The sequence below is a fragment of the Dendropsophus ebraccatus genome, chromosome 4, assembly GCF_027789765.1.
Source record: "Dendropsophus ebraccatus isolate aDenEbr1 chromosome 4, aDenEbr1.pat, whole genome shotgun sequence".
Classification (NCBI taxonomy): domain Eukaryota; kingdom Metazoa; phylum Chordata; class Amphibia; order Anura; family Hylidae; genus Dendropsophus; species Dendropsophus ebraccatus.
In genome coordinates this window covers 7,396,676-7,419,419 of record NC_091457.1, presented here as the reverse complement: position 1 = coordinate 7,419,419, position 22,744 = coordinate 7,396,676, and the positions used below count along the sequence as shown (strand labels likewise).

At 42.6% G+C, this 22,744-nt stretch overlaps 1 protein-coding gene across 10 annotated transcripts in view; it reads right to left on the bottom strand.

The window, feature by feature from the left end:
• Positions 1 to 22,744, bottom strand: part of TEAD1 (TEA domain transcription factor 1) — an 88,993-nt gene that overhangs the window by 6,209 nt on the left and 60,040 nt on the right. For 4 of the 10 annotated variants that reach the window (XM_069965073.1, XM_069965071.1, XM_069965075.1 and 1 more), the window contains 6 exons: positions 21,781 to 21,792; positions 19,035 to 19,169; positions 18,635 to 18,681; positions 17,394 to 17,455; positions 16,440 to 16,564; positions 8,965 to 9,138 (listed from right to left, as the gene is read on the bottom strand). In XM_069965073.1, coding sequence (XP_069821174.1) covers positions 8,965 to 9,138; positions 16,440 to 16,564; positions 17,394 to 17,455; positions 18,635 to 18,681; positions 19,035 to 19,169; positions 21,781 to 21,792 — 555 coding nt within the window. The remainder of the gene's footprint in view (positions 1 to 8,964; positions 9,139 to 16,439; positions 16,565 to 17,393; positions 17,456 to 18,634; positions 18,682 to 19,034; positions 19,170 to 21,780; positions 21,793 to 22,744) is intronic. The other 6 variants (XM_069965072.1, XM_069965078.1, XM_069965076.1 and 3 more) reach the window with 2 other exon arrangements.

The window sequence follows — 22,744 nt, the reverse complement described above, 5'->3', positions numbered from 1 at the left end:
AAAGTTTGCAAATTTTTTCATGTGACTCAACTGGGGAAATAGTAGTATAACAATGTCCTATACAGAAGATTGTCCTGCAAGAAACATCTATGAAATACTGATCAATAACCATTTAATGGGTGCAAGCAAAAAAAACAAACAAAAAAACCCACAATGATCTGCAACCTGTGTTAAAACTACTTCTCCCAGCATGCTCCGCCAGCCTACAGCTTTCATTGCATGCTGGGAGATGTATTTGTGCCACAGGTTGGGGATTCCTGCTGTAAATCAGACAATAAATTGCACCATCTATATTCTTTCCAGCAGGGGGCGCTGCAGTTCTTTTCTAGAAAGCAAATGCACAGACACACTGACTGCATACAGACGTCTATGGAGAGTAATCTCTTCATCTGCAGGACACAATATGTGTCTATCTTCATTAGGAAGCTTGTCGGAATATCACATAGTAACTATTATTCTGTGTATATTCTACCTCTAGCATTTGGGGATGTATCAGCAGACCGAGTCCTATATACAACTGATGACTTTATGTTACACTAATACACTGGGGTTCACCTCCAGATTGTTTAGACTGGATGCAACTGCAGCTGTAAGAAGCATTAGCTCTGTACTAAATTATAGTGTTTATTATTATAAAATTACTTTTACTATTCTTTTCATTTGTTTTACTATGTTGTATAGGCAAGAACATACTGGAATGAGGCTAGCTGGTGATAGACAATGATCCCTGCTGAGGGTTTCCCCATTATAGCAGTCCTTGCTGACTGTTTCCACTCTTTCCCCCCTCCACACTTTCATAGTACAAGCAGCAAAAAAAAAAAAAAAAAAAATCTATCAGTAAAGTTTTGTTTTGAAGCTTAGTTCTGATTATATAACCATAGGTGGCGCTATAGAGTTAGGCTCATTGTCCAGATCAATACATTATATTTCAGAAGTATAGAAAACCAGAAGGGATCGTCACAAGATAAAAGTGAATGAATATTTGTTTCTTTCCTGCAGGAGAAATCTTTCTTCTCTTCCCAGACACAAAAGCTAAAGTGGGCCGCAGCCCCTGGCCCTGCGGTGAGTGGTTTGGTGGATTGCACCTGCTGGGTGGACAGGCGGGGAGTGTATGAATGTGAGGCACAAAGCGGAGGGGCTGCAGGCCGCACGTCTCACCTATGGCCCAATTACTCTTCTCTGTGATTACCGGTAATTGCAGGAAAGCGCATCTCCCGTTTCTTTTGATACTAAGGCACTTTACGCCGGGATTGGTGATGGCCAATTTATACAGAGAGAAATGGAACACCATTTAAAATGTGTCAGATTCTTCCATGCTTAAGACATATTGATTGATGGGGCTGCCTATGGTGCTAAGAAAACACACATCTGGTAACCTGTAGAGCGTCGGCGAGTGGGGAAGAATCGGGTGATAATGACTGTTCTAACAGAGAAGCAGGACATAACAGGCCCCGGGCAGCCCAACTAACTCTGCCTGCAGCTCCGCTCTTCTCTGAAATTTAAAGGCCACCGTCCTCTCTGACTGCTGATCAATTGTCTAATAAGACCGATCGGGTCAGAGCTGACAATGCCAGTAGATCCTGCAGGGGGTGGAGCACTAAGAACCTGAAGAAGTTAGTGCCCTCCAGCTACTATGTATGCAATCTGCTTTCCCTAGTGATGGGGACTTTCCATAGAAGACTAATAATACGTTGGGAAAGATATTAACACTTAGTGCAGGACATACAGCAGCTGATAAGTACTGGAAGATTGGAGATTGTTTTTTAATTGAAGTAAATTACAAATGTCTGGCACCAGTTGATTTGAAAGAAATTTTTTTGGGGGTGAACTAGCCTTATAAATCCTTATAAACATGACTGGGAATTCTGCCACTTATTATTAATATACATTGTTGGGTTCTCGAGGCTGATTGCATATCTCAGAGTCCAACTGTAAATATTTTTATCTATCGTTGCTGATCTTAAAGAGTCACTGTTAATTTGTTTTTTTTCTTTAATAAACATTGTATTCAGTTTTGTAATGTTACAAAAGAAAAATGAAATCTGCAGTCAAAACAGGTTGCAAGTCTTACATCTCAGATCGAAAAAGGGAGGACGGGAGTGCACGGTAAAGGAGGGTGTACTTTTGTACATTGCGTATTGAGTTCAGAATAGTCCATGGGCGAGGGGAGGGAGGCCTATGCGTCCCGACGTTTCGAAGGGGAGTATCCATCCAGTAGTAGAGAAAGGGCTTACAACAGTAGAGCAAATTATTATCACAATGGACTGTTGAACTCGCCTGTATATGTTATAGGTTGAAATCATCAGGCGACAATATAGTTTCCCGTCAACTCTCTTTTTTTGCAGAAATCAATAGTTCGGGCGATTTTAAGAAACTTTGTAATTGGGTTTTTTAGGCAAATATGCCATTATCTGCATTCACAAAGACTTTCCCAGGTCCCCCCTCCCCCCCTCTCCTTTCTGTCATCCACTGCTCAGAATCAGGAAATCTCAATCAGATGGATCCTGTCTGTGCTATGGAGAGGGGAGGGGGGAGGAGAGACGGAGGAGAAATGTGGCAGCAGAGAACAAAGGATTACACAAGGGGAGGGAGCTATTCAGAGGTCAGTGGTAACATCAGAGGAGAGAGCTTGGTGATGTAGCTTTAAATTAACTCTTTGTTGTCCTGTTTTGGTGCCTCATTTCCCTCTCTCCATAGGAGAACAAAGACGACAGGGGGAGAGCTTTAAACTGCTTTTTCATGATAAAAATTCATTTTTCGGCTAATAAACCCAATTAAAAAGTTTCTGCTAAAAACTTTTTTATGACAGTGACACTTTAACCCCTTGCCTCTAAAGCCTGTTTTGGCCTTAATGACCTGGCTAATTTTTTTAAATCTGACCTGTCTCACTTTATGCGCTTATAGCTCAGTGATGCTTTAACGTATGCTAGCGATTCTGAGACTGTTTTTTCATCACATATGGCACTTTATGTTAGTGGCAAAATTTGGTCACTACTTTGTTTTTTTTTGTGAAAAACATCAAAATATCAGGAAAAATTTTAAAAATTAGCATTTTATGAACTTTGAAATTCTCTGCTTCTTAAAAAAGGAAGTCATAGCACATAAATTAGTTACTAAGTCACATTACCAATATGTCTTCTTTATTCTGGCATAATTTGGTAAACATATTTTACTTTTTTAGGGTGTTACGGGGCTTAGAAATGTATCAGCAAATTATCACATTTTCATGAAATTTCCAAAATGGACCAGTTCTTTTTTTAAATGGATTTAGGAGGCTTGTATACTGGAAACCCCCATAAGTGACCCTATTTTGGAAACTAGACACCTTAAAGAATTAATCTAGGGGTATAATGAGCATTTTAACCCTACAGGGGCTGGAGGAAAGTGTTCACCATTAGGCCGTAAAAAAATGGAAAATTTAAATTTTCCAATAATATTTAGATATGTTTTATCTATGTTTAGATTAAAGTTTCTCATTTTTATTAGAACCGTGCAGTTACTAGAATACAATAAAAAAATTTTTTTACAGGTAATGCGGGGGGGTTACGGACAGTCTGGGGTGGTTATGGGCAACCTGCTGTGGTTACGGGTAATCTGGAAGTGGTTACGGACAGTCTGGGGTGGTTATGGGCAACCTGCTGTGGTTACGGGCAACCTGGGGTGGTTATGGGCAACCTGCTGTGGTTACGGGCAACCTGGGGTGGTTATGGGCAACCTGCTGTGGTTACGGGTAATCTGGAGGTGGTTCTGGGCAACCTGCAGTGGTTACGGCCAACGTGAGGGGGTTACGGACAATCTGGGTTTGTTACGGATAAACTAAAGTGCTTATATGTAATTTGGGTTGGTTACGGCAATCTGGCGTGGTTACGGGCAATCTGGAGGGGCTCATTGGCAATTTGGGTTGGTTAGAGGCAACGTGCGGCTTGGGGGGCGACTTACTGACACTTTTTATCCCCTGTCACCAATGATTTATGGTGACAGGGGATAAAAAGTGCTTCTTTGCACTGGGAACAGGCGATCAGCAGTATATAGTATATACCGCCGATCGCCTGCTCCGGGACCACAGGGGGGGGGCCCCGATCACTGCCCCATGCTCTCCGCTACCTCCGGTGGCGGAGAGCATGGGGCTTTGATCATTTATTCATTTCCATCCCTGCTAACAAACATCGTTTGTTCGCAGGGATGGGGGCGGCCATCTTGGATCTGATGGGCGCCCTGGGAGGGAGCGGGTTAGTTATCGCCCTACTAGGGGGGCTGATCTGGGGTCTGAGGGGACATTTTTCATCTCCCCCCACCGTGGATTCACGGTGGGGGGAGATGAAAGCTACCGGCGGCGCCGGTAATTCCCGGTACCGCAGATCACCGCTATAACGGTAATAGCGGTGATCTCTGGTATCAAGGACAAGGGGAGGGGGCCGAGGGACACACTTGTTGTGGCGGTGGGGGGAGGCAACGTGCTGCAGCCTCCCCCCGCCGCCCGATCTCCCCATAGACGCTGCGGTCGCATTGACCGCAGCGTTTATGTGGTTAACTGCCCGGGGGGAGCGCGGCTCCCCTCCGGGCAGAGGCAGCAGGAGGATGCTGTGTGACATAGCATCCTCCTGCTGCCCGATCTTCTATAGGGACAGCGGGGGGAGGCAGGGAAGCCATGACGTTCCTGGAACGTCATTTTGCGGGAACTACCTGTTTTACATGACGTTCCAGGAACGTCATTTTGCGGCAAGGGGTTAAAGAAGCGGTCAATTTGTTTTTCTTTTCTGTCGATATAATGTGCACTTGCCATCACTATTACTACAGCACCACCTGCTGTTTCATTCCAGCACAGCTGTATCTATTGGCTTCATTACTCTAGCAGCATCATATGACCATCTGTCTGACCCCCAGAAAATCACAGCACTTAATATGTCACAGGCTTCATGTAGGCAGCATTCGATGTGGAAATTGGAAGCAGCCCAAACAGGTAAGTACAAGGTATACACAAAAGCCTCTATGTTATTCTCCAATATGCTGCATTCTACATGCAGAAAATAAATTATTATATACACACATAATTATCCTCCAGTCACATAAAAACTTGCATTTACAATCTTCCTGGTTTTCCTATTAGCACCAAAGATGCATGAGATCCCTGTCTGTAGGAAGCAATCTCCAGAACTGTTTGCAGGACACACAGCATATTCGACGGGTGTCAGAAATAATCTCCCAGTCTGTCAGCGTAATGCGGACACATTCCTGGTAGTAACCGGCAATATGTGAATAAACACTGCTAACACATAGGAGAGGTGAAAAGTATGCACGTGTAGTCCAACCTACTGTGCCGATCCCAGGGAAGGCAGGACTACATGTACCAGGATAACAGTGATATGAGATTCACAAAAACCTGTCCATCACTGATGACCCTCACTAGTATCAAGTAATAGGTGTCACAAGGAAAGTGAAAAGCTAAAGTAAATTTAACCCTAGATAGTTGTTTTGTGTACATATATATATGTATCAGGAACTCTTGCAGCACTCAGAGATAAGGTTAAAACAAACGTGCTTTTATTCCATAAATGCCTTATTCACATGCAACGTTTCCGCTCCTCAGTGCACATTTTTAAGCAAATTATATATATATATATATATATATATATATATATATATATATATATATATATATATATATATATACACATACATACATACATACATACACATAATTAATATACTAGCATAATATTCTTACGGTAATACTAAAAATATATGTTCAATGTATTTGCACCAGGTGTTTTAATGTCTGTTCTTCAGTGTACGTACTTCGGAGCAGCTGCTAATAGACAATTCTATACAGATCGCCCCCTAGTGGTGGCAACGTGCATACGAGAGGAATAGGAGTGAGGAAATAAATATATTTGGGAAAGTAATAGAAGCTTCACTTTGAAACTTTTATAAGCTTAGCATGACTCTGGGCCAACTTACAATGTGTAGACGACTGGGTCAGAGTGTCCCTATAATGGCTGGTCCTCTGGGATTATGTAGGGATTTGTATCAACCAAAAGTGTCCAAAGGACAGAGAACCAGAGAGCAGGTGGTGGGTGGTTAAGGGTAGTCTGTCTTGGCTGATCCCTCAGAGGAGCTGCTGTAGAGCAAACTGCTGAAAAACTTCCTGCCGGCTATGCTAGAGAGGAGCCAGATCACATAAGACATAGCAGCTTGCTGAAGGCCAATCAGAGCCCATGTGAACCCTGTCTACAATGGATGGGTCACATTCTCCATCACGTAAACAGCTGCGTGCATGTGCGTCACTTACCTGGTGCACTATGGGAAGAAGACAAGATGGCGGGGGCAGTGTGATAGCCAATGTTCTGCTACAGATGTCCTGGCATCATGCGGATGCTACTGTGGCACAGACCACCTACCTAACCATTGTACAGACCAAGTGTTCAGGAATTGTTCATTGTTCAGGAATTAGGAACACCACAGGATCTGCTGCCTATACTACAGGGCTATGGGGGGACAGGTCACAGGGCTATGGGGTCCAGGCATTAGAAGGGACACATCACAGGGCTATGAAGTCCGGCATTAGAAGGAACACATCACAGGGCTATGGGGTCCGGGCATAAGAAGGGACACATCACAGGGCTATGGGGTCCGGGCATAAGAAGGGACACATCACAGGGCTATGGGATCCAGCCATTAGAAGGGACACATCAAAGGGCTATGAAGTCTGGCCATAAGAAGGGACACATCACAGGGCTATGGGGGACATGTCACAGGGCTATGGGGGACATGTTACAGGGCTATGAAGTCTGGGCATAAGAAGGGACACATCACAGGGTTACTTGGGCTATGGGGGACTTGTTACAGGGCTATGGTGTTGGGTCCTTTTTGGGGGTCACAGCGAGAGGAACAACTACACAATTATTATGTTGTAACATAATATAAACTATGTGTGCCCGTGGACCACCACAACATGGGTGCTGGAGCAGTGGGAGATTTTGTCTTATAACATTAGTTGCCAGTTTTGAAGGGCACCCTCTTTTTCTGCCTGCTCCCATCTACTGAAGACCGATGTAATTGTCCCTTTATCTCCAAAATAACAATAATAATGCACCTGAGGCCTGAAATAAAGAGTCTTTTACAATAAGGTCATCTCTTGTCTCCCGTATTGTACGTGCATCCCTCACATATCGTCTCTCAGCTCTGCCCTGTATCCCTTTCTGGTAAAAGCAATCAATGGAAGCGGCTCCTTGTCTAAATTCTGTTCCATAAATAAGCGCTACTACATCAAAAGGATGCGGAAGGCTCATTCTGATTACAAGAGGCCCCGCTCTCCGTTTGCAATGCAAATTCCTGCAAAACAAAGAAGCATCACTCCGATACAGACCCCGACACCATTGTCCTCTCCCCCATCAGGTGCTGAGCCCAAACGCTACGACTGCAGGGTGTCAGCTGCCGACTGAGGACATGGAATCCTTCATTATTTCATGGATTCTGCTTATTTTATGGAACACTTGAGTCTTTATACAATGTCTTCTGTTTCATGTATTCGTCATGTTATTAACCTTCTACATAAGGACAGTACTTCACAGCAGGAAAGGGAATCTGTGGCCCTTCAGCTGCTGCAAAACTACTATTCCCATCATGCCTGGACAGCCGAATTGTAGTTTTGCAGCAGCTGGTGGGCCGCAAGTTCCCTGTTCTCCAAACTACAATTCCCATCATGCCCTGAAAACCTTATACCATCAGGGCATGATTTGTAGGAGAGCGTCAGGTTAGGGAATGCTGTGCTACAGACTGGTGCATAATCCTTATGGCTATGGAGCAAAGAGTCCACAAGAGGTCAGCAAATCCCCAGGAACAGTCCCCGTGTCAGAGTCTCTATCCTACATAGAGAGCTCATAACCCACACAAATTACTCCTCTGTTTTACAGCTCGGTACAATATCCCTTTTGAGCCGCCATACTGTCAGCGTAGCGTGCGACCGTCAATTCGTTCCAAGCATAAATTACAATGGAGACATTTATCAGGGTCTTATACTAAATCTACCAGTATGCGGCATGGTGGCTGCTGGGTAGTGTCCACTATCACTAGTGCATTTTCTACAGGAAGATTACTTTGGTTATGGTGTTTGTGTGAAACATTACGTAGCAATTTCTATGTTTGGTTCAGCTAGAATTTTAGTAAAGTCTATAAACAGGTCAAGGCAGCAACAACAACAACCTTCTGCCCTCTAACTGTTAAACTACAATCCCTATCATGCCTGGACAGTGTCAAGCATGGTGGGGATTGTAGTTTTGCTACAGATGAAGGGTCGAAGGTTCCTGGTACCTAGTATATGCTGTGAATGTGTGACCAGTGGGGGGGCCCAACCATTGAGACCCCTACTGGTCACAAGAAAGAAGTTGTGGCTCAGCTCCTTTCATTTGCTATGGTAAATGCAAGGCCTAGACAAAAGTCTATTAAAGCATCAAAGGGCTCAGTATTCTTCAGCATACCATACCCCATTGTCTTTTATGATCGGTGGGGGTCCATCTATGTCTTTTTATTATTTTTCTGAATATCTCACATGTTTTAGTACAATGGGTGACATTTTTTAATTTTTTTTTTTTTTTTTGCAAAACATCCACAAGTAAGTTGTGGAGTTTGATTCTTGCAGGATATTTTCCCTGAGCAGAGGCGGCTCTAGGACAGGGGTAGGGAACATTGGCTAAAGCTTTAGCTGTCCATGCATGATGGGAGTTGTAGTTTTCCAGCTGGAAAGCAAAGGTTCTCTACCCCTGCTCTAGCATCATGTTTGGATAGCCGAGGCCTGAGGCAGACATATTGGTTCATTGTTATGCTCTCCCACACAATGGTATAGAGGGACGATGCCACCACTTTCACATGGGAACTCCCCTTTACGCAGAAAATGTGATACACAAGCTGATGTGTCTGGATAAAGCAACAGGTTACATAAAAATATACACGGATCGTTCAACTCACCCAGAATTTTACTAAGAAAAATGCATTTTGCGGCCCTTTTCCAAAGAGTTCCTTTAAGCCCCCTTTCTTCTCTGGAAACTTGTCGTAAATTTGGCGGATGTCTACGGGTTCGAGCAGAGGGTCACTGTACGAGTGATTGGCTTGTCCGATGTGCACAAAGAGGTGTTTGTTGTACTGCAAGAGATGAGAGGCATTGTCAGGAGCAGAAACACTGCGGGGGTGTCTATTGTAGAGCACACCATATCCCCCAAGTCACTGGGTGTGTGTGTGTGTGTGCGCGTGTGTATATACACATATACACACACACACACACACATATATATACATACATACATACACACACACACAGACAGACACACACTGTGTGGGATACATAATATTTTAATCGATCAGACATTTTCAAACACATTATATGATTACGGTGAATGAGAAAAGTAGATTAGATAAAAACTTTTTTTTAATACTTGTGTTTTTCTGGCTTCTTTGCTTTCACTTTAGGTCTCTCTAGGAACTTGTATAAGTGAACAATACATTGCAGCATTAATTTATTGCAGGACTGACAGGTCGCCTGGAACACAAGATCGCAAGCCTAGCAACCTTCATAACCCCCAACTATTAACTTAAAGTTAAATCTTTCCAATGAACTGGTGTCAGGAAGTTATACAGATTTGTAATTAACTTCTATTTAAAGGGGTTATCCAGCACTACAAAAACCATGGCCACTTTCCCCCTACTGTTGTCTTCAGTTTGGGTGGGGTTTTGAAATTCAGTTCCATTGAAGTAAATGGAGCTTATTGCAAACCACACCTGAACTGGAGACAACAGTAGGGGGAAAAGTGGCCATGTTTTTGTAGCGCTGGATAACCCCTTTAACAATCTCCAGTCTTCCAGTCAGGGTGGATAAAAATCAATGATTTTTTTAAAAAAATCAAAAAAATCGGATTTTTTTGATTTAAATCGGATTTTTTTGATTTAAATCGGATTTTTTTCAATAAACTGCTTTTTGAGGAAAATATTTTACCATCCAAAGGTTCTTCCATCATGAGATAAAGCTGAGTTGTTTAACTCAGTAGAATAAAGGCTGTATATGTTCTCAAATGTTACAACATGAACAGAGTTGAGAAAAAGACCTTAATCCTATTGTTCTACAAACCTATGAATACAGAATCATCCCCTTCAGTACCAAGTCCAAGAAGTTAGACAATATGTTTCTGATTGTTTGGACTATTTTTTTTTTTTTTTTTTTTTTGTTTAGCCAAATTAGTTAACATGGATGTTTGTTTAAGCAAATAACGTATGCTGTAATGTTGTTATTGTTTCAGTTGAATAAATCCATTTAAATTGTTATTAAGTTCAGGATTATTTTTCTCCTTCCTAAGTACAACAGAACAGTGGTGTCCAAATATGAATGATTAACCCATTAAACTGGGGAGAAAAAAGTAATATAAAAAGTGATTCTAAAAATCTTCATCTACTTGCATGTTAAAGTAGCAAGAACTAGTTTAGGTAGAAACTTTGATTTAAATCACTGATTTAAATCAAGCCTTCCGGACTAGTGATTTAAATCGTGATTTAAATCGTGATTTAAATCAGTTTGATTTAAAACAAATCCACCCTGCTTCCAGTACTTATCAGCTGCTGTATGTCCTGCAGTATGTGGTGTATTCTTTCTAGTCTCACACAGCGCTCTCTGCTTTCACCACTGTCCATGTCAGGAACTGTCCAGAGCAGGAGAGGTTTTCTGTGGGGATTTGTTAATACTCTGGACAGTTCCTGACATGGACAGAGGTGGCAGCAGAGAGCACTGTGTCAGACTGGAAAGAATACACCACATCCTGCAGGACATACAGAAGCTTATAAGGACTGGAGATTTTTTAAAATAAGTCAAATACAACTTTCCAACTCCAGTTAATAGATTTTTTTTCCCCACTGCAGTACCCCTTTAACTAACCACTCTGTTTGCACCTAGATGCCACAATCTCTATATACGCATGTAAGGACAATTTTGGCCACTGTTATGTTAGGGGGAATGTTCTATAATAAACTCGAGTAGTATATCAGAACGTCTCACAGAATCACTAACACTTTCAGGGCAGATAGGAGTGAATGACACAGGTGTGTATCACTAAATAGCCGCTCTTTAGACCCGGTGTGAGACGTTCACGTTACACTAATAAAACATTAACTCCAGTACACGGCGATCCATCCTGAAGCGGAGCCCTGTGGACAATTCCCAGGAATCCAGTACAAATCCTTGTCGTTTATGGATTAGCTGCGGCGTGGAGCAGAGTTAGATGCATGACTGAAACCCTAAATGAGCTATTTTCACAGCTCCTCCTCCATCTGCTGCTCCAGTTATATAGTAAAAATCAATTGGACTTGCTTAATATGATCTTTCACTAGGAAATGCACGGTTCCTCTGTGTAACGTAAACCTGAAAACTACAGCAGAGCGGTAAGAGAAGAATCTGAGTCTGAGTGAGTAATAAACACTCAATCCATTCCAAACCAGCGTTACCCAAATAGTGGCTCTACAGCTGATGCAAAACTACAACTCCCAGCATGCCCTGATTTCTTCATGAGTGCATTCATTTAAACAATGATCTGCAACCGGTGATTCTACAGCTGCTACTTAAGTCAGCCAAGTGGCAGAAAATTATATTGCTTTCTAATTTACTTTTAATCAAAGTCTCCAGTATTCCAGTACTTATCAGCTGTTGTATGTCCTGCAAGAAGTGGTGTATTTTCTTCAGTCTGACACAGTGCTCTCTGCTGCCACCTCTGTCCATGTCAGGAAATGTCCAGAGCAGGGGAGTAGGTTCTGACATGGACAGAGGTGGCAGCAGAAAGTATTGTGTTAGAGTGGAAAAAATACACTACTTCCTGCAGGGCATACAGCAGCTGAAAAGTACTGGAAGACTGGAGATTATTAAATAGAATTTACATATCTTATAACTTTCTGACAACACTTTATTTGCAAGAAGAAAAAAACATTTAACCATAGTACCCATTTAAGTACAACTCCCAGCATCATTTGGGGCATTCAGGTAGTTGTAGTTTTGCAACAGCTGAAGAGCCATAGAACACTGACCTACAGTCACCACTAGGGGATGCTCACTGCATACAGAATTTCTATAGATAACAATGACAAGTACTGTATACAGAAATCAAATCTCACACCATTGGGCTTCCTAAGGGTTCCTTAACCATACCAGTAAGTTTGTATACATTTTTTGTATTACCAACCAATAATCCAGAACATTCAAATAAGACATTTCATGTACTAGAGATATTCCATGTATAGTTTTTCTTTGAGCGTATTCTTTTAAAAAAACAACGTCACACTACATACAGAATGCCTAAAAGGTGCTAAAGCTTATAGGATTCTGTAAGTCGTCTATAGGACCATGTGAACCCTACTAAATGAGTGGAGAAGTGAGTACATGTGTGCATATCTACTCTACTAGCTTACAGCCCATGCTGCGGGATGATGAAGGGGAAATGTGTGAAAGTCTATGCTGACAGCAGGCTTAAGTAATGCTCAATGTCAGTCAGCAGCTGCAAAGCCCAGTAACACAATATGTGGACCACAGAGAGAAAAAGGGACTTTCACCCTTCAGAAACAATACATACATGTATGCAATATAGAACACATATGTATAAAAAAAGAAAAATTACAACACCTCAAAAGAAGAATGTGTGACTAATAAATAGTGGTACAAATCCAGACACAGACCTTTTAAGAGTTAGTCCTAGAATATACGTCCCTGCTTGTTCATGTTCTGCTGGTAAAATTAAATATTGGGATGAGGTCCCTGCTTGTTCAGTATCTGATATTCACCACTGTCTAAGCAGAGTGTGAACAAGCAGGGAACATGTTCCACTGTAAAATATACCGGAGTACAAAACCTTGGCATACTTGGAGTAGTGCCCTGCTTATTCAGTGTCTGCAGCAGGGAAGACATTACAGTATGAAACCACTGAAGATGCAGTAAATTCATTCCTATATGCACAGATCTTATGTAGACACTGAACAAGCAGGGAACTCATTCTAGCATACAATTAATCCGAATAAGACCTGGGCAGACACTGAACAAGCAGAGAACTCAGTCTGACAATATCTTGGTGACTTCATACTAGAAAGGAGAAACAATTACACTGAAGTTCTAGATTCGCTCAGTAACCCGTTCCATGCGTTACAGGATCAGCTTGCTGACTGTTTCCAGTACTACTCGTCTATACACTGTAATGCATGTACAGTATACATACACTCACTAAAATCATAAATAATTAACCTCCTACAAAAGCAATAATGCACCGTATGAGAACCGTAAAAGGTGACTAGACCAGGCAAGTGCTCTGCCTACTAAGGCATTTAATAAATATGATTCCAGGATGAGACACAACAGATCTGTGACCCTGACAGACAAGGCAAGAAAAGGAGTGTCAGATATCCCAGCCTTGCATGTGACTAATCCCACCACTCTCAAAATAGCTGTGCATGAGTCCAGGCCATTTAAAATAGTTGTTATAAAAAGGCAGACTTGTCCTACTATGGCCCTATGGGGGTCTGCGGCCTCGTGCCCCCCGGCCTCTGTCTGAAGGAGTTCTGACAGCTCACTTTACATGATGGCTAAAGACCAGGATAACCGTGTAAAGGAACGCAGCAGACGCTGGCACCCGGGGGGTTAACCTTAAACACCGCACATTGTCTGATGGGGGGAAAAATGAATATTTAATGCTATCGATCTATGTCAAGTTAAAGGGTCTCCCTATTCATCTAAATGAATGCCATGTGATACTCCATTCTCTCTGCAGCAGAACTGCCAGACTTGTCATGGCTGATTTTTGAAAGAGGTGCTGCAAGCGGGACCCGGGATGATCAGCTGGGGGCCACATTCTGAAAGGGGTAGATGACTGTCAAGAAACCTACCAAGGTACAACACATGCTCAGACCCTTAAAGGGGGCTATTAGAAAATGCAGGGTATTCCTATATGCTAATATGAGCGGTCAGCGTTATTATGGGAGCCTACGTACGGGTATACGGAATTGCCGGAGGTTCCACAAGCTCCCATTATAATTATAGCAAAATGCTAAATCTGTTGGCGCATATAACTATTACTATAATTAAAGGGGTTAACAAAAAAAATAAAAAATCTTTTAAAATCAACTGTTGCCAGAAAGTGCCAGAGATTTGTTATTTACTTCTATAATCTTCCAGTAGTTATCAGCTGCTGTATGTCCTGCAGGAAGTGGTGTATTCTTTCCAGTATGACAAAGTGCTCTCTGCTGCCACCTCTGTCCATGTCAGGAACTGTCCAGAGCAGGAGAGGTTTTCTATGAGGATTTGCTGCTCTGGACAGTTCTTGACATGGACAGAGGTGGCAGCAGAGAGCACTGTGTCAGACTGGAGAGAATACACCATTTCCTGCACGATAAACAGCAGCTAATAAGTACTGGAAGACTGGAGATTTTTTTATAAATTACACATCTCTGGCACTTTTTTGCACCAATTGATCTGAAAGAATTTTTTTCTTGTGAATTACGCCTTTAAGTAGACTGCTTGTGTTAGCAAGTTATAGCAGAGATAAAGGGGTAGAGTGTGCACTGCTGAGAGCGTCTGCCTCTACATTCTAGTGATCAGCAGGGGTCTAGCTCAGCTCTGACACATCCATACATTTCTTTATAGTATTGGGGTCATGTGACTTATGATCAGCCTCCACCCTAACGTCCAGATTTTAAATTGTACTCTGTCCCTTTTAAATGTGTTATTAATCCCATAATGCATCAGCACAGCATTATATAGGCATCTAAAGCCAGTACAATCTCTCTCCTGGGAGGACAGGGTAATACTTCTCATCTATGTAACTAATGGTAGTTTTTATCTCCCCCTGTAAATCGCTTGTGTGGAACAGTCCATGCGGTTTTATCATACAGAATGTTCTGGTGGCTAAGATAGGGACCACTATTGAGAGCACAAAACACATATGTAATTCCCATGGGGTCTTCATGAGATCACATGACCCGACTGATAGAAAGGAATGACTAAATGAGGTAATACTAGCTGATATATACTAAGTGTGAACTAAGTCCAGTGTTATATAAAGCTTGTCAAGGAACCTACCAAAGAACAGCACTCGCTAAAACCTTCAAGGGCACTGACTTCTATGAGACAACCTCTGCAATGTCAAGCAGGCAGCAATGTCAGTCTGAGACACTGTAGATGCCATACACTATAGAAAAAACAACTGCCTAAGCTGTATAAAACTATATATGCTATCATGTAAAAAGGAATGATCCCATTCACTGACTGCAACCAGATACTGTGAAACTGAGGGAGGAACTAGAACAGAGTCTATTAGAAAGTTGCAAAACTTTTAAACTCGACAATGAGTAGGCTTTATCTACTGGAAAATCCCTTTAAAGGTATAATTTGAGATGAAGCTGTGAAGTATTGGCGCCTTGCAGTGCTGTCTGCTTTACATCTATAACCACCAGGGACCATATAAAATGTCATTGCGGAGTTTGTTAGGCAAGTTTCCATTAAACATATAGAACTAGGAGAAGAGGGAAAATTACAATTGTGCTAAAGGAATTATTAACACATTTTGGCGGCTCCTCCACATCTCTATTTTAGCACACTGACTAGAATAAGATTTTGAAACACATGAAAAAAAAAAAACATAAAAACCATAGCGATGACAAGAAGAGACGTGTCAGCAGATGATGGACAGGACTCTCTGGAATGCTCCTGGAATGAGATATTCTATATGCCATCTACACTAGCATACCTAAAGACAGCTCTTAGATCACGCTGCAGCTGCCGGCCCAGCCTGCCAAAAAGACAGGTGCCGGCACACAGCTTTCCCCACGCAGGAATCCAGCTTCTCAGAAAAGAAGAATGAGTCAAATAGGCAGCGTGACCCTGTCTAATAGGACAGGGACGAGAAGCAGGTAGTATGTGCAAATAGACTAACATTAACACTGCAAGACCCCTTATTATAAAATATTCTGGATTATTGGACCACTGTAAGAAAGTATATACAATTATCTGTGTTTCCCTTCACATTAAAGGGATTGTTCACCTTGGTTTTTTTTTCAAATCAACTGGTGTCAGAAAGTGCCAGAGATTTGTAATTTACTTCTATTAAAAAAAATCTCCAGTCTTCCAGGACTTATCAGCTTCTGTATGTCCTGAAGGAAGTGGTGTATTCTTTCCAGTCTGACACAGAGATGTCTGCTGCCACCTTTGTCTACGTCAGGAGCAAATTCCCGTAGAAAACCTCTCCTGCTCTTCAAAGAATACACCACTTCCTGGAGGACATACAGCAGCTGACAAATACTGGAAGTGTTGAAATATTTTAATAGAAGTAAATTACATATCTCTGGCACCAGTTGATTTGAAAGAAAAACATTAAATGGTGAACAACCCCTTTAATATCTGATGGTGAACAGATAGAAAGATCTTTACTTACTGCATCTGGATCCCGCTGCTGTTCTAGAAATGCTGAAAATTCCACCAATCGAAGCTTGGTTGTGCCGATGGAACGTCCTTGCCATGCAGGGACTGATGAGGCAGGGGGTACAGAGGGCTCAAAGCCTAGAAGACAGAATATGTATGCTGGTAATAATCAGGAAACTTAAGCTGGCCAAATACATTAGTTAAGTGTCAGCCAAAACCACGGACTTCGGCAGCAACTGCCAACCATCTTATATGCCTTTAACACCTTAATAAACTACTGAATGTAGGGGACAGATGCAGGATCTGACTACACAGTCTGTAGTCTGTTTCCCTGGAGATATGCATATGTATGCATAGGGGCTGTATAAATTTTAGCCAAGACCTATTGTATAATTTTTTTTAATTTAAATGCATAAATCCTTCACATAGGTAGGGCACAATCCATTCAGATACATCTTACCTCAACCTGTTTGCAAACTACAATTCTTAGCACGTCTACGGCTCTCATAGCATGCTGGGCATTGTAGTTTCACAGGTTGGGGACCAATGAACTTGGCTGTATTGGCTGCAGGACTGCGTGATCTTGAACAGACAGCGAGGTCTGCACTAATACAGTCCCTTCCTCCAGGATGTCAGACTGCCCGGTGATTGTGAGCAGGAGAGTGCACCCGCCATCTCTCTCCTTCAGTGTAATGTTTTACCCCAGCGGCTTCATTAAATTTTCTCAGAGGCGCACCTGAGCTCAGCGTCCCTGGAGGACACCAGTAGGAATTTAAGCTTTTCTTGAAATGACTGCACTGGAAGGAAAATATTTCAACAAGAATTCTCTTTGGTACAAGAAGTGTGTACAGTCAGCGGGATTAAAATAATCTTCTGTATATGAATCAGCAGAGGATCGGCCGCGGCTCCTCGGATATTTACATATTACACTCCTGAGTGACAGGTCTGTATGTAACGCAGAAGTTACCTGTAAGAGGAGCTGGGACCGTTGGCTGGATGGGATATGTTTGCTGGACAAATGGCTTGACGCTGGAATAGAAACAGAATACAGATATTAATATTAATGTATATTTGTCAGGTTTTCAATAGAGTTACAGTTATCTATTTTTTACACCTTTAAGATCCCTGCTAATGGTTATTCAGTAGGAGACCTCATTGTTCACATTCTTTACTTTTTTACATTTTTACTTTTTATTACTGGGGGGAAAAAAAAGTATTTGTAGAAATGGAAATACCAACTTAAATGGGTTTTCTGGTGCTTTTATACTGATGATGGCATATCTTTAGGATCTGTGGTGGTCTGACTCCTGCCACCCTAGAGATGAGTTGACAGAAGGGACCATGTTGCTTCATTACCATTTAGGAGTGGCTATGCCTGGTACTTGCAGCTCAGCCCTATACAAGTGATTGGGTTTTAGCTACATGTAGTACCAGACACCACCACTACCAAATGTATGGCGCTGCACCTGGTAATGATGAAACCGGAGCACTGACCCAGATGTGGTAAATTCAACCAGCTGGTTCCTGGAGTCGGACAAATATCAAATTGATGGCTTATCTCAAGGATAGTGCATCAATAAGGACAGCACGGTGGCTCAGTGGTTAGCACTGGGAGCCTAGTCTGTTAGCCTTGCAGCGCTGGGGTCCTGGGTTCAAATCCCACCAAGCGCAACATCTGCAAAGTGTTTTTGTGGGTTTCCTCCGGGTACTCTGGTTTCCTCCCACACCCTATTGGTGACAGGGAGCAATAATTGGCAAAAAAAAAAACCGATGTGAAGTGCTGCGGAATCTGTGTGTGCTATACAAATAAAAAAAGCAAAGCAAAAAGCATCAATACTGAAGACCCCTTTAGCTAGGTAGTGCTAAAAGCTGACCATAAACAAGAGAGGCAGATATACAAGACCTCCTCAGAAAGTAGGATCATGGAGATGTGTGAGACCATTCCTTGGATTCCATTTCTTGCAAAAACAGCACCACCCCAGTCCTCAGGGTGTGTGTGGTATCACAATTCTACTACATTCATATCAATAAACTTTAGCTACAATGCCGCAGCCAACCTGAGGTTGAGCGAGGTGCCGTTTCTGGAAGAAAGCCTCCATGTTTTTTTGTTTGTTTGTTTTTTAAAGCCCAGACAACCCCAATAATCTGGTAGTATTACTTCTGGATACACCAATGATGTATGTGTATACAGGGACGTCATGGACTTACTCTTGTGAAGAGCCTGGCTGCCCTGTCTGAAGCATTCCTGGCCAGTACTGTAAACAGAAAGAGACGGATGTCACTATAGTCATTTTTAAACTTTTTTTTTTCCCTTTTAGATTACATTACATTTTTCAGTCCAATGCATCTAAATTAAATAAACTAATAAACCATTTCTGTGTACGATGCTGCGAATACAAGTGTTTAGTATAAGCCCTACACACAAACCATGTGTACAGCATAATCTATAGACAGCAATACATAATCGATCCACTTCTAGAATATTTTCTAAAGATTCACAACTAGAGAGGAGAGGAAGCTGTCCCGAAACCACAACTCCGAGCATGCCCTGACACAGACACAGGCTGGGAGTTGTGGTTCCCCCATGTTGCAGGCGGCTGACACTTACCCCAGGGGCAGCAGGAAAGGCCGGACGAGGAATCCCTGGTAGTCCCAGCTTGTTGTGAATGGCGGTGGCGGACACAATCTGAGCAGAGGACATGGCTGCCATGTGTTGCAATGCTTTGTCCTTGGCGGTTTGATCCTTTAATATAACATTTGGCATGCGGTTATTGAACTCTGTGCGGATAGTCGGAGGTTGTGCAGCTACAAGCGTGAGTATTAAACATAGGAAGCCTCATAGGGAAATGGTAATGGCAGCATGCAGCTATGTGGAACCCGATGACTGTGCCACTACCCCAACCTGTGACTCTCCAGAAAAACTACAGCTCCCATCATTCCCTGTCAGCCTTTGACTGGGGCATCGTCTGTCTGTTTCCTAACCCATGACTGTTGCAAAACTTCAACTCCCAGCATGCATCAGGACATTAAGGGAGTTGTGGTTTTGAGACAGTTTGGGAATTACTGCCCCTTGGTTAATACTTGCTCTCTGTTTCTCCATCGCCCACTAGCTTCACGTATAGAATGTCGTGTTGATATCGATGTCACGCCTTGTGGCGGCCATGTTGAAATCACATGACCTGTTGCTGGAGAACAGCCAATTGGTAAGGTTGCATAGAAATTTGCTGCTTTTAGACCCCTCATCATAAAAATCTTTAATTCACTATAAGCTGGTGCCGTCCACTCGGTATGACATTGGCAATGCTTACAGTCAATTCCAGAGTTGTGAAAGGGGACAGATGCGTGTATGGGTCCCAGCACAGGATTCTTGTGTTTCATGATCACTATGGGAGTACAGTCAATGTTTTACATTTACAATGACATGATCAAGTACATTAGGACCCTTAGTTCTAGCACAGCGAGGGTCCCATCACATAAGCTGACATGACTGTCTCATGTATTATCATCATAATATGTTATACTATGCTATGGCATAGTAAACCGGTCTGCTCAGCGGTGGTCCGACTGCCAAGACCCCTGCCGTTCCAGAGAACAGGGGCATCAGTCCCGGGTAGAGCAGCGGCCATTCATGCAAGGTTGATCTTCATTAGTTGATAGTAGGTACAGATACAGCAGTGTGAATGCTAGATACAGAGCTGTGCACCCCCATTCTTGGAAACAGTGGGGGAGGTTCTTTAGCGGTCAGACCACCAGTGACCATATTTAAAGTGTTCCTGTCACTAAAACTTGTGACATGACAAATGTTTTGATCTGCAGAGGTTTGGGTGTTCAGGCCCAGAGCTGGGAGAAGAGCCCTGCAAAATGCTTCACTCCTGGGTTTGCTGCAGGAGATGACTTATATAGACTATAGACTTATGATGGAAGCCATCTCTAGCAGCAAGATGGCAAAAACTTTACAAAACTCTTGTCAAGTCTCTATAACCTTTAAAAAATTTCACAAAAATTTCAAAAAACTCACAGTGCCCCTTTAAGACATATTTACTTAAAAAAAATGGTGTGCATCTTTAGATCAGGCCACTACATATAATTTCAGTCCACAAAGAAATGTAGCTGTCAAGATGCCTTTATAAGTCAGTCAGTCGCTGATTCCTAACCTTTAAGATTTTTTTTGATCAAGAAACCTATTTTCAGCTGTATAATAAACAAACATTCTGGTGAATAAAGTTATTCTGCTACCTATGTCGTCTCTCACTTTCCTTCTGCTTCGGATGCAAACTGTCTGCTCTGTTGTCTTCCTTGTCCCATTTCCTAGTGTACTTCCTATCTAGGGTACTTCTTTTTTCAGCTGTACACTCTAGCCAGGAATTTAACCATGTGTAGCGAGAGACTCCTGTGGGTGTAGTGGGTGAAATTTTCAGTCAACAAGGTATAGTGGGAGTGAAACAGCTGAATTCCGAGCTAGAATATACAGCAGGAACTGGAAGTCCAATGCAGAAAGTTGCAGACAGCTTGCATCAGGAGCTGAAGAAAAGCACGTAAGGCCACAGAGAGGTAGTAAAATAACAAATGTTATTTATCAGCCCATTGAAAATATGGTTTCATGGTCATAGTGAAAAAAGGTCATCCGTAGGTTACCCTCCAGATGAAGTGGATTAGCAGTGAGCATCTCTCCAGTAGCAGAAATGCAGATTTACAATAGGTATTGAGCAGCGGCCATTGTTTGCTGGGTCTGTCATAGACATATAGACATGCCCTGACTGCAGACCATGCTAGGAGTCATAGCTGGAGAGCTATAGGTTGGAGACTTGAGTGCATAGCTGCTGATTCATCATTCCTCTCAATTGTGAACACCTAAGGGTCATAGTGAAGTCTCCTATTCATGAAATCCACAGATCTGCTACTTGGAGAGAGGAATGCAGGATTAAAATTCCACCTTATCTGGAGTCGCCCCTATAACACAGTCCCGGCACAACCATGTGTTCTTGTGTCAGACGGTACTACGCTATGTATAATCCCCCGTACGGCTCTGCACTGGGATCGTCCAGCCTGATGCAGGTGTCTATGGGCAGGGACACTGGTGCAAGATGGCGGACATATGAAAGCAGTCTTGTATCAGGCAGGATGTACACATGCAGGCAAGGCCTTCATGCTATTAGCCCAATTCACTGCTCCAAAAAGACTGGTCAGGGAGTAGGCTTGCCACCCCGGGGGAGCCTGGATATGTAACCCAAATCTACTGTTCCTGTGTAGGGTAAAACAGCACAAGCCGGGAACACAAGTCAAAGCAAAAACAGCCAAACACTGTGCAAAAGCCAAACTGGAGTCACAAGTCATGAGGTGGGGCAATAACTTACCATATTTGTCACCTGGATACAATACAAATAGTGTGTTAAAAGGTTGGCGGAAAGCAAAAATAACTACACACCACACAAAACAATTTACAAAGGACATAGAAAGCAGCTGGACAAACATGCCGGGTAATTCTTATAGGATATAGGCACACAATTTCTTATGTCTGCAACAAATCTGCTGCGTATGACTACAGCCTTATGGGAGACTGGTAGAAACGCACAGGGGATCTATCCAGGGTGATCCTTAAATATAGCTTAGTACTTTATAGCCACCCAGGAAGTGTACAGTACATAGGGGCATCTCAATAGTACACATTGGTTGTGATTTTGCTTTTGCCCCTAGCAGAGCCTCGTGATATATTATAACAGCAAGTTGTGGAGGTTTGTGTATACCATGCTAGGGCTGGCAGGGAGCTAGGTTGTGCATTTCTGATACATAGAAAGCAATGTGGAAGGAATAGTAATGTGTGAGATCAGGTGATTGATACATTTTGCTATGGCTGCTTTGTATACTCCTTGTAAACCGTTACACATCACAATACACATTACTAAATCATTAAACTAATCAGACGAGACACACAGAAAACAGGGGAGGATATCGGGGGTCATAACCAAACAGGACACAGACACAGTACACATAAGAGCTGGAACATTTTCTTAATACCTTCTGTATAAACCATTAAATCCCAGTCCCACTGGCCACATTATTATATAAAGCGTAAATTTAATTGGATTTAACCCTTCAGATTCCAGTGTTATGTCTATAATTAATAATAATAATTAAAGAGGAAGCTGGACACTACTGCTGGGGGAAGCTGGGGGACACTACTGCTGGGGGAAGCTGGAGGACACTACTGCTGGGGGAAGCTGGAGGACACTACTGCTGGGGGAAGCTGGAGGACACTACTGCTGGGGGAAGCTGGGGGACACTACTGCTGGGGGAAGCTGGAGGACACTACTGCTGGGG